Source organism: Dipodomys merriami, unplaced genomic scaffold (genome assembly GCF_024711535.1).
Source record: "Dipodomys merriami isolate MVZ:Mamm:240054 unplaced genomic scaffold, mDipMer1.0.p SCAF_19, whole genome shotgun sequence".
In the NCBI taxonomy this organism is placed as follows: domain Eukaryota; kingdom Metazoa; phylum Chordata; class Mammalia; order Rodentia; family Heteromyidae; genus Dipodomys; species Dipodomys merriami.
In genome coordinates, this window is record NW_027203270.1 from 18,542,581 (window position 1) to 18,558,659 (window position 16,079).

The 16,079-nt window shown below is 47.8% G+C and overlaps 1 protein-coding gene and 1 pseudogene across 1 annotated transcript in view; both read left to right on the top strand.

Moving 5' to 3' along the window:
* The window catches only part of Myo15a (myosin XVA), a 52,593-nt gene extending 42,976 nt beyond the window's left edge, over positions 1-9,617 (top strand). The window contains exons 59-64 of the mRNA XM_070026785.1: positions 757-917; positions 2,307-2,440; positions 4,702-4,835; positions 5,126-5,259; positions 7,064-7,204; positions 9,063-9,617. Coding sequence (XP_069882886.1) covers positions 757-917; positions 2,307-2,440; positions 4,702-4,835; positions 5,126-5,259; positions 7,064-7,204; positions 9,063-9,164 — 806 coding nt within the window. The 3' untranslated portion in view covers positions 9,165-9,617. The remainder of the gene's footprint in view (positions 1-756; positions 918-2,306; positions 2,441-4,701; positions 4,836-5,125; positions 5,260-7,063; positions 7,205-9,062) is intronic.
* A 1,010-nt stretch (positions 9,618-10,627) lies between these two features.
* On the top strand, positions 10,628-16,069 carry LOC138830525 (pre-mRNA-splicing factor SLU7-like; annotated as a pseudogene).
* The last annotated feature ends 10 nt before the right edge of the window (positions 16,070-16,079 follow it).

A 16,079-nucleotide genomic window follows, 5' to 3' on the forward strand; every position in this document is an offset into this window, starting at 1 on the left:
CTGTCCCTCAGCTCTTCAGCTCAAGGCGAGCGCTCTACCACTTGAGCTACAGCGCCACTTCCGGTTTTCTGGTGGTTTATTGGAGATAGGAGTCTCACGGTCTTTCCTGCTCAGGCTGGCTTTGAACCGCGCTCCTCAGATCTCAGCCTCCTGAGTAGCTAGGATTACAGGCGTGAGCCACCAGCGCCCGGCCAAGCCACCCTTCTTTGATAAAATTTTTTACTGAAGGGGTAAGATGGTGAAGAAATAGTGCAGCAGGGAAACATCTTGCACTTCTCTCCTAGGCATAGACCCCACGCCTTTCCACTCTGTCCCCACAAACAGGTGTCCAGGAGAGCCTGAAAGAAGTTGAATGAAAGGCTTGTCATGAGCTGAGTGAGGCCAGTTATACTTCTGTTTGTCCCTAGCCTCCTCTGTGAAGGAGCTAGCTTTTCCCTGAATGTAATCCAAGATCCTTTCCAAACCCAGGCAGGCTGCCCTCCAAGACACTCCTGGGCCCCTTCCTTGGGAAAAATGACACATCACTTTACCTTTGAATTGCAGTTACTTCCCTCTGTAGTGACCAACACTTCAAGACACATGGTGTTGCTTCCCTAATGAGTTTATGTGGTATGGAAGATGTGGCCCGGGGGAAGTGGTGTATTCAAGTGACATCTTGCTTGTCTGGCAGGTTGAGGTTTGCACATTTACTCTGTGCATGTGCACACATGTGCACAAGTGTGCTTCATTCAGCCCTGCTTCTCCATTCTCTAACAGGCCAGCATGTGTGCCCACTCAGCCGCCAGGCCTATATTCTGGACGTGGCCTCAGAGATGGAAAAGGTGGATGGCGGCTACATGCTCTGGTTCCGGCGAGTGCTCTGGGATCAGCCACTCAAGTTTGAGAATGAGCTGTACGTGACCATGCACTACAACCAGGTCAGCATACCCAGCCCTCTTGCTGCTCTACACCCTGTGGGCTGCTTGGAGGAAGGGGTAGACCATGAAGTCAGACACCACAAATGCCACAGCTGGGATTTGGGAGAACTAGTGTCAAAGCTTAAGCAATCCTGTGCATGGAATGAGCCAGTTTGCTCTTGTGGCCACATGAGATTGCTGTTGGAGTCTAGCTCTACACCATCTGGTAGTGTCTTACTGAAGAATCTGATGCATGGGGCTGGGAAGGTGGCTCAGTGGTAGAGCGCTTGCCTTGCATGCATGAGGCCCTGGGTTCGATTCCTCAGCACCACATAAGCAAAAAGAAAAAAGCTGGAAGTAGCGCTGTGGCTCAAGTGGTAGAGTACTCACCTTGAGCTGAAGAGCTGAGGGACAGCACCCAGGCCCAGAGTTCAGGCCCCACGACCGGACCAAAAAAAAAAAAAGAATCTTATGCAAACCAGGAGCTGGTGGCTCATGCCTGTAATCCTAGCTACTCAGGAGGCTGAGATCTGAGGATCGTGGTTCAAAGCAAACCTGGGCACGAAAGTCCATGAGACTCTTGATTCCAATTGACCACCAGAAAACCAGAAGTAGAGCTATGGCTCAAAGTGGTAGAATGTTGTTATTCTTTTTTTTTTTTTTTTAGGTCCAGTCGTGGGGCCTGAACTCTGGGCCTGGGCGCTGTCCCTCAGCTCTTCAGCTCAAGGCTAGCGCTCTACCACTTGAGCCACAGCACCACTTCCGGCTTTTTTCTTTTTGCTTATGTGGTGCTGAGGAATCGAACCCAGGGCCTCATACATGCAAGACGAGCACTCTACCACTGAGCCACCTTCCCAGCCCCAGAATGTTGTTATTCTTGATCAGGAAAGCTTAGACACAGCACTCAGGCCTTTAGTTCAAGCCCCATGACCCCCTCCCCAAATGGCTGGGGATATGGCTTGGTGGTATAGTATTTGCCTAACATGCATGAAGCCCTTGGTTTGATTCCTCAGTACCACATAAACAGAAACAGTCAGGAGTGGGGCTGTGGCTCAATTGGCAGAGTGCTAGCCTTGAGCAAAAAGCTCAGAGACAGTGCCCAGGCCCTAGATTCAAGCCCCAGGATGACAAAAAAAAAATTCTGATGCAAATCCTTTTGTCTATTGAACACTTGGGCACACCATAGAGTTTGTGCTCTCCTTTTACAAGACTACACTTTGCCATGTAACTGTAGGGGTTTCTTCATTGCCTTGAAAGCCACAGCCTTCCCAGCTCTACCTATGATGCCAAAAAAGCTATATCACAAAGAGATAAGGCTGGCATGGTTATAATTGTCTGTCTCCAGTCACTGCCAGTGAATACCCCAGTGAATACCTGCCTGACAGCATCTCATACATCTGCTCCCTGCAGGTCCTGCCTGACTACCTGAAAGGCCTGTTTAGCAGTGTGCCGGCCAGCCGGCCCAGCGAGCAGCAGCTACAGCAGGTGTCCAAGCTGGCTTCACTGCAGCACCGCGCCAAGGATCACTTCTACCTGCCCAGTGTGTGAGCACCCGTCTACCCATCTCAGTCTGAAGGACAGGCACCCATGCTTTTGCATCCTACTCTCCACTTTTCTCATCACTGCCTATCCCAGTCCCCCTCAGACTCCCCATTGTTCCAGAGAGGCTGTCTGGAAGAGACTGTCCTGGCCTTGGGGCTGGAGTCTTCCCATTCACCATAAGCACTGGGACTCCACCTCTCTTTCATGACAGGTTGCTTCCAGCTGCTGTTTATAGCACAGAACAAATTTAAAGATATAGAAATTGTTAGGACAGAGCTAGGAAAGTGGCTCAGTGGTAGAGTGCTTGCCTACCATGCATGAAAGCCCTGGGTTTGATTCCTCAGTACCATGTACACAGAAAAAGCTAGAAATGGTACTGTGGCTCAAGTGGTAGAGTGTTAGCCTTGAGCAAAAGAAGCTCAGGGATAGAGCCTAGGCCCTGAGTTCATGTCCTAAGACCGGCAAAAAACAACTGTCAGGACACACATACCAAGTGGTCCAAGAAATACACATGGCAATGCAGATTCAGCCACAAAAATATTTACTACAGCATTGCTCATGACAGCAAAAGAAGCAACTTCAATATTCAGCAACAGGGGATTCGTTAAGTACATTTTGGGGAGTTAGGATTTACTGATACTTTCAAAGCTATGATAGGCGCTCACAGTGTAAATCAGTTACACCTAAACCTTTAATCTCGGGACCTTTTAACTCTCTTGAAAATAGGACCCCAGTGCTGAAGGGCATAGCTCAGTGGGAGACCTTGCCTAGCATAGGTGAGACCCTGTGTTCCATCCTTAGCACTGCAACAAAAAAGGATGAAAAGAAGGAAGAAAGGAGAAAAGAAAAAAGTAAAGAGCAAATATAATAATCTCAATGTCATCACACACACATTAAAAAAAGACATGGAGCTGTGGTTCAAGTGGTAGAGCGCCAGCCTTGAGCAAAAAAAGCCCAGCAAGGAAGCAAGAGTGCAAGACTATGAATTCAAGCCCCAGTACTAGCACAAACAAAAGAATAAAAATAGGACCTCAAATTGTTTGTGTTTATGTACAGTATGCATATTGATGCATTTGAATATTAAAACTAAGAGAAAGTAAAATCATAAAGTTAAACTTAGTATGGTGGTACACACCTAGAACCTCAGCTACCTGAGCCCAAAGAGTTCAAGGCCAGCCTGAAATATATAGTGAGAACACACCACCTCAAAAAATAAAATAAGGGCTGGGAAGGTGGCTCAGTGGTAGAGCGCTTGCCTTGCATGCCTGAGGCTCTGAGTTTGATTCCTCACCACCACATAAGAAAAAAGAAAAAAGCCAGAAGTGGCACTGTGGCTCAAGTGCTAGAGCGCTAGCCTTGAGCTGAAGAGCTGAGGGACAGCACCCAGGCCCAGAGTTCAGGCCCCACGACCAGACCCAAAAAAAATAAAATAAAATAAAAGCCAGAACCTGGTGGCTCATGCCTATAATCCTAGCTATTCAGGAGGCTGAGATCTGAGGAACATGGTTCAAAGCCAGCACGGGCAGAAACGTCCATGAGACTCTTATCTCCAATTAACCACCAGAAAACTGGAACTGGTGCTATGGCTCAAGAGGTAGAGCACTAGCCTTGAGCTGAAGAGCTCAGGGACAGTGCCCAGTCCCAGAGTTCAAGACCCACCACTGACCAAAAGAAGAAGGAGGAGGAGGAGGAGGAGGAAGAAAACTAAGATTTATTGATTCATTTAAAAAAAGAAATAACAAAGCCATGCCATGTTAATATAAGTAGTGTTTGAGGGGAAAAAAAAACTGCATTCTATGTAAGAAGTCTGATGCTGGGGAACATTTTGCAAAGCCCTTTCCCACTTGACTTGACAGGGGAAAGCTAAAGCTACAGATGTACTCATGCAGTCCGTCCGCTAATCCCACATATCATATCCCTCAGATCTCTGCCTCCTGAGTAGCTAGGATTACAAGTGTGAGCCATTGGAGCCTGGCTATGTAAAGCTCTTTTTATGGCATAACTGTAAACAAGAAGAACAGGAATCTCCTAAAGGTATAATTCTAATCCTGGATTTAAAATAATCATTGAGTTTTTACTTCTTTTCTTTTCTTTTTCTTTTTTTTTTTTTTTTGAGTTCTTTCTTTTTTCTTCTTTTTTTTGCGGGTACTTGTCTCCTGCAAGAGTTCCTGACAGGTGTAGCTATGACATCTGCTTTGCGCTTTACCTGCTGCAGTGAGGATGCAGAGTTGGGTGCTCAGGCCCCTTGTTCCTCCCCATACAGGCGGGAGGTCCAAGAATATATCCCAGCACAACTCTATCATACGACGGCTGGCGCAGCCTGGCTTAACCTGGTCAGCCAGCACCGGCAGCAGGCACAGGCGCTCAGTCCCCATCAGGCCCGTGCCCAGTTCTTGGGTGAGAGTTGGGTATGGAGAGTTTGGGGACATGGTTGTGGGGAGGGCTCTACTTAGGGGTCTTGGAGGAAAGGGTTGGAGGCATCTTTTTCTTTTTGGTGCTGGCTGAGCTGCCTACTTACCTACCATGTTCCTAAAAAAACTCACGTGGGTTGGGGATGACTTTGGGTGGAGAGCTAGAAGCAGGAGCTGTAGGTGGGAAGTGGAGAGGCCAGAGAGGTGGGAGGGGAAGGGAGAGGATCTCTTCTGTCTTCTTGTGTGTCTCATGGTAACACCCTTTCCTTACTGCAGGGCTCCTCAGTGCCTTTCCTATGTTCGGCTCTTCCTTCTTCTTTGTCCAGAGCTGCAGCAACATCGCTGTGCCAGCCCCCTGCATTCTCGCCGTCAACCATAATGGCCTCAACTTTCTCAGCACTGAGACTCATGTGAGTGTCCTTAGCCTGGCCCTGCCTACAGGTCCCTTGTCCCCTCTATCCTGTAGTCTTCCACTTCTTCCTGGGGTAGAGGCACCTGTGGAGGCCCAGACTGAACACTTAGCACATATGTGATCTCTGGCAAGTCTCTTCTCCTGCCCTGTAGGGAAGAGGAGAAGGTGGCAGGTGAGGTAAGAGACATGCCAAGCCTGCAGACAGTGTTAGTCTGCTCAAGCTGTGGAACCAAATGCTACAGTTTGGGCAACTCACCTAAGGTAAATATATTTCCCACGGTTCAAGAGGCTGAAAGCCCAAGGTCAAGGTGGGTGCCTAGCTGGCCTCTCTTTGGCTTATAGATGGCCGCTTCTCATGGTGTCCTCCTGGTCTTTCTTCTGTGTGTGAATATTCCTATAGTCCCTTTTACTAGGGACCAACCTCCCTTTTATTAGGGACACCTGCCATACTGGATTAAGGCCCACCACAACAGTGTTATTTTAACCGAATCATCTCTCTTTCTCTCTTTTTACTTTAGTGTGTGTGTGTGTGTGTGTGTGTGTGTGTGGTGCTGGGAATCAAACTGTCTTGTGAGTGCAAGGTAAACATACTCTCTCACCCCTAGCCTCTTGATCACCTCTTTAAAGGTCCTACACCTAAATATAGTCATGCTCAAGGTACTGTAATTTCACATTGGAATTTGGAGGGCCACAACACAACCCATTACAAATAGGACTTGAAACTCCTTTCTTAGCTTTTGCTCCCAGAAGTAAAAGCTGATGCTAGGCACCAGTGTCTCATGTCTATACTCCTAGCTACTCAGGAGGCTGAGATTTAAGGATCAAAGTTCAAAACCAGCCCAGGCAGGAAAGTTTGTGAGCCTCTTATCTCCAATAAACTACTCAGAAAAAAACAGAAGTGGTACTGTGGCTCAAGTGGTAAATGTTACCTTTTTTTTTTCTTTTTCTTTTTTTCTTTTTTCAGTCATGGGTCTTGAACTCTAGGCCTGGGTGCTGTCCCTGAGCTCTTCAGCTCAAGGCTAGCACTCTACCACTTGAGTAACAGTGCCACTTCTGGCCTTTTCTGTTTATGTGGTGCTGAGGAATCAAACCCACGGCCTCATGCATGAGGGGCAAGCACTCTACCACTGAACCACCTTCCCAGCCTCTAGAGTGCTACCTTGAGCAAAAGAAATTCAGGGACAGCTCTCAGGCCCAGAGTTCAAGCCCCAAGACAGGCAGAAAAAAAGAAGCTGAGATAAGGATTCCAGGGCTGGTAGCTTATTTATAGGTGACTAAGGGGACACTAAAGAAGGTGGAACAGGGAAGGGGACACAGATGAGAATTTCCAGGCACATGACTGAAGGTCAGTCCCCCTGGGGCAGCTGGAGACAGCTTCTAACACACCCTTTGTATAGTTCATCTCTCCTCAGTAACCCACCACTCCCCACCAGTCAGTAGTCAAGGCTTCTTCCTGTTACACTAACTCTCCATTGCTCTTGCTTTTCCTGCATGGAGTCTGCTTGCTCCATGAAAAGGAGGTACAGAAGCAGCATGATGTGACAGGGCACTAGCATCATCCATTATACTCCTATATCCCACGAATTCTGAGTGATGTCTGGCACACTGTAGATGCATCATCAGTATTTGTTGAATACACAGGTGAGGAAATAGGTCCAGAGAGGTTGAGTGACTTGCTTGAGAAACTGGGATTTGAACTAAGGCCTTCTGCCTTCTCCTGATCTGATTACAGGGTAGGAACTGATGTGTTGGAGATAATCCCTATCCTCCAATATGTCTGGCCTTTCTTCTTCCACTTCCAGGAGCTGATGGTAAATTTCCCCTTGAAGGAGATACAGTCTACAAGGACCCAAAGGCCCACAGCCAACTCTAGCTACCCTTATGTAGAGATTGCGCTGGGCGATGTGGCGACCCAGCGTACTATGCAGCTGCAGCTGGAGCAGGTGGGCTCTGTGTCACTGGCCAGATTTATTCCTTAGACCCTAGGTTCCTCATTCATGCACTGGGCTTTTCTCTGGGCCTGGCTGTGGTCCAGGGAGCATCCAATGCTGGGGACAGAACTGCAAGTCATCCTGGCTCCTCCAAGGAAAGCTGCTTGACAGTGAGACTGTGGGAAAGAGCCCAGGTTGCAAAACAAAGACATTTGATGGGGCTGGGGAGCAGGGGAGGACACAATCAGGGAGGTACAGGCCTTAGAGTTGAATGTTAAGCTAAGAATGTGGAATGTGGGACTTTCTTTTTAGGTTGATGTGAGCAGGCAGGGTATGGGAGGTTTGAGGATGTTGACCTGGAGGGAGGCATGGGGCCTAGGATTGCAGTTAAAGCAAATGGATTTCCATGGGACAGAAGGGAAAATGATGCCAACCTGTCTTGTGCCTCCTCAACTGTGGCTGTCCTTAAAAAGGGATGGTGAGGGGGGGGCTTGGCACTAGATTCCTGTCCAACTCTCACGGCTTCTGATGGACCAGTAGGAATGAAGTTTTTACCCCCCTGGATAGACAAGATTAAGAGTGAGAGAAGGTTAAAACCAATATATCTGCCCTTTCCAGTCTCTACCTCCCCTGCAGGGACCTGGGCACAGTACCCTGCCCTCTGTGACAGGACCAATTCCACCTGGTAGAGAAGAGACTTCCACTGTACCATCCCTACCCCTGGCAACACTGACTTGGGCCCAGGCTCTCCAGTTGTTCTTCCCATTACATGTCAACCCATATCTACTATGAGTTAATCATTTCTCCTGGCAGCCTCAGGCTCCAGACCTGTCCTCTTCCCCAGAACACAACTCTCTGTTCTCTCCCTTTGATCCATACCCCTGTACCTGCCACAATGCCCATTCTTTGGCTCTTTTCCTGATGCCTTCTCTCCTGAATGGTCTCTACATGTGGCTGAGTCTGTGCTCTTTCCTTGTCCCTCCTCCCCCAATCCGGTCCTTAAATTTTCAAAACCATCTCTACTGTAACGGACCCCACCTCATATATACTTTTTAGTTAACAGGGATGGCTCCTTGGGTATTTCAGATTGTGGCCTTGGGCCACCTCTCTCCATGGAGGTGTGAACTCTACCCCATACCAGCTGGGAGTGGTGGGGCTCTGGCCAGCTGGGCCAGAGCTGACCCTGGGCCTCAGCCCTTTTCAATTCCAGGATGGGGTAGCAGTGCTACCTCTTAGGGACAACTTTAAGGGTTGAAGGCAGCTCTTGGGATGAGGCCTGACACTGCAGTGATGCTGTCATCATATTGCCCCTATAGGAGTAGCTTCAGTTACCTGGGAAATCTCTGGGGGAAATCCCTGAAACTGGCCTTAGTCAAAGAACCAGACTCAAAACTTGATTTCCCACAATGCCCACCCTGTTCCAAGTGGGAACCCTGAGGTGGACACCATGGCAACACATCGTTAGACCAGTTGCCTTTTATGGATCAGACTAATGGAGGGGGTACTAGGGATCAAACTCAGAGCTTTGTGTATACTGGGCCACTCCCCTTGTCTCATGGACTGTTTCTAAAATCTACAGGATCTATGCACAATAGAATCTCATTCAGTCTTTACACAGCTCTGCTAGGCATGTAAACTCAGCCCCTACCTATGAGGCCACTGACACTCAGAAAAGTGAAGTCACTGGTCTTGACCACACAATTCACAAGCAGCAGAGGCAGTAGCAGTCCTGTGCTTACCGTGGCCTAGAGCCCAACATTCCTTCTCCCACACTGAGGATCCCTGCATGAAGGACATCTTGCACGTACCACCCCAGTGTGAATGCTAAACAAGGTTTAGATAGTCTAGATTCTCACTGTGTCTCTGGCAGGGTCTGGAGCTGTGTCGAGTGGTGGCTGTGCATGTGGAGAACCTGCTCAGTGCCCGGGAGAAGAGGCTCACGCTGCCCCCCAGTGAGATCACCCTGCTGTAAGGCTGCTGCCAGCCCTGTGGTGCTGCCCTTTCTGGACCAGTGACCTTGCTTACAAGGACCACGACCTTGAACAAGACTAAGGAGGCAGGAAGAACCACCTATCTTCTGAAAATCCAAGAGAACAGACCCAGAATTGGGAGAGAAGTGCTGATGTGTCCTGGGGGGGTCAGATAGCAGAAAGAACTTTCAAATGTTGGTCCAAGATGTACATAAAGCAGGCTTTCTGCTATTTGCCTGCTGCAGATGCTGCCTTGACTGCTGTGAGGGGAACACCCTCCTCCAGTGGCCTAGATGCATTGGGCTCTGCCTTTGGTTAACTCAGGACTTGATACTCAGATATGCTCCGGCTCCATACCCCAACCCCCATGTCTCCTCCTCAGGTGCTCCACCTTGTGCTGCCCCTCAGTTCAGGTCTATGACCTGTTCTTCTCCTCCCCCCCCCAACCTCAGTCATTTCTGTGCAAATAAAAGGTGTGTCTGGCAGTCATGTCATCCACAGAACTGGAGAGTTGCTGGAAAAGAAGCCTGAGGGAGGAGGCAGAAGGTGGAATCATAGCTGGGCTGACTCATTGCCTTTAGACACATCTGTCCTTATTCCTCTTTTCAAATTTCTGTCCCCCAATCCACACATCCAGGTTACCTGGATGGGCCACACAAGCTTTAAGAGTGAGGTACTTCCACTACTTGGATACATTCTATACAGCGCAAGGGATGAAGATGTCTTGGGAAGGGCTTCTCAGAGAATGGTACACTGGAGTTGGGTTTTGGAGAATATATAGGAGTTTGTTAAGAATGGAGGCAAGTCCTCTCTCGTATCTGCTGTACCCCTAGGACTCTTCAAAAAGTTTCTGCCTATGCCTATGAGTTCTAGTGTTTCTCCTACTGCCTCTTGCAGTAATTTCAAAGTTTTAGATCTGACATTGATCCCCTTTGTGCAGAGTGACAAACAGGAATCTACTTTTCATTTTCTACATTGTGGATGCCCAGTTTTCCCAACACCAATTATTGAAGATGCTATGTTCCCACTTAGCAGCCAGAAAGGAAAGACATAAAAGATGACAGCAAAGATACAAAGGATTCTCCTCACCACTAAGAGTTAATGAGGGAAACAAACAGCTCAAACCTTCCAAAAGAGTAAAAGAGTGTGAGAGCCAAGTGCTCTTTAGGGCACAGGCATCACTCAATCAGAAGCTAATGCAGTGGCTGCTGGGAGAAGGCAGGGAACCCAGAAGTAAACCTCAGTGGCTTGGCTTACTTATCTGCCATTGGATGGTTCTGCAGATAGCTGAGGTGGCACTGGGGTCTCACTATGTAGGTCAAGCTGGCCTCAGACTCAGTATGTAGCCCCAGACTGGTGTGAAACCCTCAAGCCTCCTGTGCCAGCCTCCTGAGGACCAGGATTGCAGGTATGCCACCACACTTGACACTTTCTACTATTTTAATACAGAGGAAGCCAGTTCACCATGTTATGGGCAGCTGTGGATACAGTTAATGCCACACCCCTAGGTCCAAAGAACTGAGTTTAGAGGAACCAAAGAAGATGACCAATGACGGGAGCTGGGCACCGGTGGCTCATGCCTGTAATCCTAGCTACTTAGGAGGCTAGGTTCTGAGGATCATAGTTCAAAGCCAGCCTGGGAAGGAAATTGTGAGACTCTTATCTCCAATTAAATCACCAGAAAACCAGAAGTGGCACTGTGATGGCTCAAGTGGTAGAGTGCTCACTTTGAGCTGAAGAGCTCAGGAACAGCACCCAGGCCCAGAGTTCAAGACCCATGACTGAAAGAAGGAGCTAGAACAACAGAAACTGGATAATGCTTCTGTAGAAGTGAATGAAGAAGGAAAAGATATCAACTCACACATCCCTCAGTATATTTCTTCAGTACCCATGATACATCAATCCATCAAAAAGATCCACCTCAAAACATCAGAGGCTGCAACTAGAAGAACAAAAGCAGCTCAGTTCATCTGGAAAAGGGCACAAGATGGATGTAAAAGACAATTCCAGGAGGCTGCAATGCTTGGTAAGAAATGTATGCATTATCCTGCCCATGTAATTGTAACCCCTCTGTACAGTATGTTCGTAAATAAAATAAAATTAAAAAAAAAAGACAATTCCATAGCCACCAAGTACCGAAAAGGCACCTGCCAGAACTGGGGGGCCCTGATACGTAAGAAGGACTGCTTTGAGAGACCTAGGCAAGTTTACTAGTATTAACACAGCCCCAGACGAACATGTCTAGCCTCAGCTGATGTTTGACTATGACAGGAAAAGAGGTCGCTGGAATGACCACAATCCAGAGGAACACATGAAAATTGTGGGAGAACATGTCAAAGTTGACCTGGCAAAATGAATGTTGAAAGCCCAAAAACTACATAAGGAATTAGCTTCAGGAAAATTAGTGGAGGCTAGGAATGTGGCTCAGTGGTAGAGGGCTTGCCTAGCATGCATGAAGCTATGGGTTCAATTCCTCAGTATCATATAAACAGAAAAGGCCAGAAGTAGCACTGTGGCTCAAGTGGTAGAGTGCTAGCCTTGAGCAAAAGAAGCTCAGGAACAGTGACCATACTCTGAGTGCAAGCCCCAGGACTGGCAAAAAAAAAAAAAAAATAGACAGGCTTATTCTCCAAAATAGCAGTGGGAACCAAATCCTCAGATGGAAAAAGATCACAACAGTGAAGATGAGGATGAAGATAAATACGCAGACAATATCCACATGCCTGGGCAGAATTTTGACTTTAAGAGACATAGTCTGGAACCTGAGGAAAGATATTGCAAAATATTTGAGAAATTTAGATCCAAATTTTGCCTACTATGATCAAAAAACTAGAACGATAAGAGAAAATCCTTACACCAATGCAGGGAAGAATCCAGATGAAGTGAGTTACGCAGGAAATAACTTCATCAGATACATAGAAGATACCATTTCAATGGCTCAGACATTTCAATGGCTCAGTTGTTTGCCTGGGAGGCCTATGACAAGGACTCAGAAGTGCATCGGCAGGCAGATCCTACAAAACTAGAACTGTTATATAAGTCCTTCAAAGTAAAAACAGACGACTTCAAAGAACAGCAGACACAAAGCATCCTGGAAACATATGACGGCCAAGAGCACCTAGATGTTCCTTCAGCTGAGTTGCTCTTAACCCAGACAGAACAATACGTAGAGTACTGGAGGCACAGGGCTGTCATCTAGGGGCAGGAGCTGGCGGTGGCCTGCTTCAAGTAGGAGGAGGATGTGAAGATTCACAACCACACACACACATCTAGGGAATCTTATTGGAAAGAAGGCTAATAGGGATACAAATGCTGTCACTTTTTTCAAGTATTCCTATTACACTGGATAAGCTGGAAAGGAGACTGCTAATTCCAAGTAGTGTGTGTGATAAGTGATGAGACTGGAGGAGAAGAATCGGTAAAGAAACCACAGACACTCGTGGAGACACACCAAGAAAAACTAAAGAGAAGGAGGAGGAGGAGGAGGAAGAGGAGGAGTAAGAAGGAGGAGGAGGAGGAGGAGGAGGAGGAAGGAGGAGGAGGAGGAGGAGGAGGAGGAGGAGGAGGAGGAGGAGGAGGAGGAGGAGAAGGAGGAGGAGGAGGAGGAGGAGGAAGAAGAAGAAGAAGAAGAAGAAGAAGAAGAAGAAGAAGAAGAAGAAGAAGAAGAAGAAGAAGAGGAAGAAGAGGAAGAAGAGGAAGAAGAAGGAGCAGCAGCAACACTGTAAGAGCAGTTCCAACAGTGATGATGAAGAGAAAAAACATGAGAAGTTGAAAAAGGGACTGGGGCTGGCTTAGTGGTAGAGTGCTTGTCTAGCATGCATGAAGCTCTGGGTTCAATTCCTCAGTATCATATAAACAGAAAAAGCCAGAAGTTGGGCTAGGAAGGTAGCTCAGTGGTAGAGTGCTTGCTTTGCATGCATGAGGCCCTGGGTTCGATTCCTCAGCACCACATAAGCAAAAAGAAAAAAGCCAGAAGTGGCGCTGTGGCTCAAATGGTGGAGCTGGAGAGCTGAGAGACAACCTAGGCCCTGAGTTCAGGCCCCATGACCAGCAAAAAAAAAAAAAAGCCAGAAGTGGCATTGTGGCTCAAGGGGTAGAGTGCTAGGCTTGAGCAAAAGAAGCTCAGGGACAGTGCCCAGGCCCTGACTTCAAGCCCCAGAACTGGAAAAAAAAAGAAAAAAGAAAAAGGCACTGAATGCTGAGGAGACTTACCTGCTCCATATCAAGGATATCATGCAATTGGTGAGAGAAAGCAGTGGAGGAGGAAATGGAGCCCTACAAAATGAAACCTCGGAGGCCAGACACCAGTAACTGGTCAGAGAAGGTCATTAAGGATACAGTCCAGCATGCTTCCGTGGCTTCCCACTGATCATCAGAGATAGAAAATACCTGATCTGTCCTTGCTGTCTGACTTTAATAAAGCTTTCAGAAGTCTCAAAGAAAAATAAATAGAGGCAATATCCTAAGGAGAGAAAATTGTTCCCTGCTGGATCACTAGATTGAAGGTGGGGGTAGGAAAGCCTATCCTAGGATAGTGTATAATAAAGTCCTTTAATACCTGTCATATGAATAAAAGAATAAATAAATGAATGTGGCTAGAGTGTTAGTGCTCTGGTGAGCTTGGCTGAGGAATTAAGTCTTGGAAGCGGGAGGATGGAGAGGTAGCTGGGATGTAACTCCAGGAGCCATGCTATCAGAGGAAGTCTTGGTTTACTCATTCAGCCATTTATTGTTTTGAAAGTATTAGTGCCAGGCACTTGGACTTGCTTATTGCTGGATAATTACAAACTAGATGATCCCTATGAGTGAGAGCTGGCAGGCAATAAAGGAAAGCTATAGTCCATGCAGGTTCCTAGGTGACCAGTGGCAGGCCTCACTATGGATTTAGGATTCTGTCCCAAAGACATGAGGAGCCCTGGGAGATTTCCAGTGGGAGTGGGGGTAGGGCAACTTGATAGAGTGCATATTGCAGCGAGTAGCTCTAGAGCAGGAACCAGAGAGGCTATAGAGGAAGGGAAAGGGAGCTGGGAGGCTCTGACATGTATTCTGCTTGTGTGGGGGGGGAGGTAGATAACTTGGGAGAGGACTCTGGATCCATCAGACCACCCCAGGACAGAGAGGTCAAGGAGCCCTTGACACAAATACCAGAGCTGTTCGGCTTTGTCTCACTGTTCCAGGCTGGCTTCCACAGGAGCAGGCTGTGGAGCCAGAAAGTGTGTAGTCAATCACATTTCGAAGGCCACAGTGGTGTGGCTCCAGGTGGCTTGCCTAAGATGGCTTCTGGGATTCTCACCTTAGTCCTGGTGCCTAGCAAGGGTCCACGAAAGAGCCCACTGGGATACAACAAGAGGCCTCCCAGAGATCTCCCTGCTGTGTCTCCGTTTCTCAAAAATGTCATGGAGTGGTATGTGAGAAATGTATATACTATCTTTACCCTGAAACCCTTTTCCTAGTCACCTATAACGTTCAGGGAGGAACAGATGAAGATGAAAGAGGTCTTTTGGGTTTTGGAATACAAGTGGGTCACTGTGTGACTACTTGGAAGTGGGCCCCCTCTCTCTGCTCCTTTCCTTGTAAATAGAGAGCAAGAACAGAAAATGTAGGAAAACTGCTTTGCTTTTGTTTTTGTTTTTTTGCCAGGCCTGGAGCTTGAACTCAGGGCCTAAGCACCATCCCTGAGCTTCCTTTTGCTCCAGGCTAGCACGCTACCACTTGAGCCACAGCGCTACTTCCAACCTTTTCTGTTTATGTGGTACTGAGGAATGGAACCCAGGGCTTTGTGCATGCTAGGCAAGCTCTCTACCACTAAGCCACATTCCCAGCCCCATAGGAAAAGTGCTTTCTAAGTAATTATCTTTATGTCTAGCATGGGATGCAAATGGGTGTTGGGGGGAGTCATACATTGCTTTGGAAGCAAATTCTACCAAGCTTTTCCTATGTGCCAGATCATATGTATATACTGACCCATTTGATCCTCAAAATACCTCAATAAGTATACACAGGAAAACTGATGCCCAGAGAGGTGAAAGGACATGCCCAAGTTCACACAGCCACTATGTAGCTTAGTGAAGATACAAGTCCAGGTAGCGTGTCTTTTCCTCAGATGATCTGAGAGTAGAGGGCGCTGGCTCTAGAGGAGATAGTGAGGGCTGGGGGGCATGGCTCAAGCAATAGAGCACCTGTGTAGCAGGTGGAGGCTCTTAGTTCAAACCCAGTACTTGCCTCCCCTCTCCCCCGCCCCCCTCCACTCAAAGAAAAGCATATAAGGAGCTACTCAAAAGGCTGAGATCTGAAGATTGCAGTTTGGAACCAGCCTGGACAGACAAATCCAGGAAACTTTTTTCTCCACTTAACTACCAAAAAGCCAGAAATGGAGGTGTGGCTCAAGTGGTAGAGTGCCAGCTGTGAAAAAAACAACTGAGAATCTAGAGTTCAAGCCCTAGTACAGCACACACACACACACACACACACACACACACACACACACACACACACACACAGAGAAACGCATGAAAGCTTTGACATATGTATGTGTATGTGTGAGGGGGCGTATGCTTCAACCTGGAAGAGATTCTCGTTTTTTGTATAGGTGGTTGGAGCTGGGGTACTAAGCTCTCTAGCAAGTAGTGAAGTTCAAGGGCACTGAGCAAGCAGCAGAAGTTCAAGGGCACTGAACTTGTGAAGGGCCACCCCTCCCCCCATTTCCCATCAGGTAGGTAGAGGACTCTGCCCAGGTGGCTATGGCTTAGATAAGACTGACCACCTGCTTGGTCTTGCCCATTAGCCACCTTCTCACTGCTTGCAGCTGCTCTTCTACCCCAACTTCACCACCTGCACCCCACGGAGTTGCACCAGGAAAACTCAGAAGCCTGCTCCATTTGCCCTGCACCTGGCTGCTACCACTTAAAGAGGGTAGC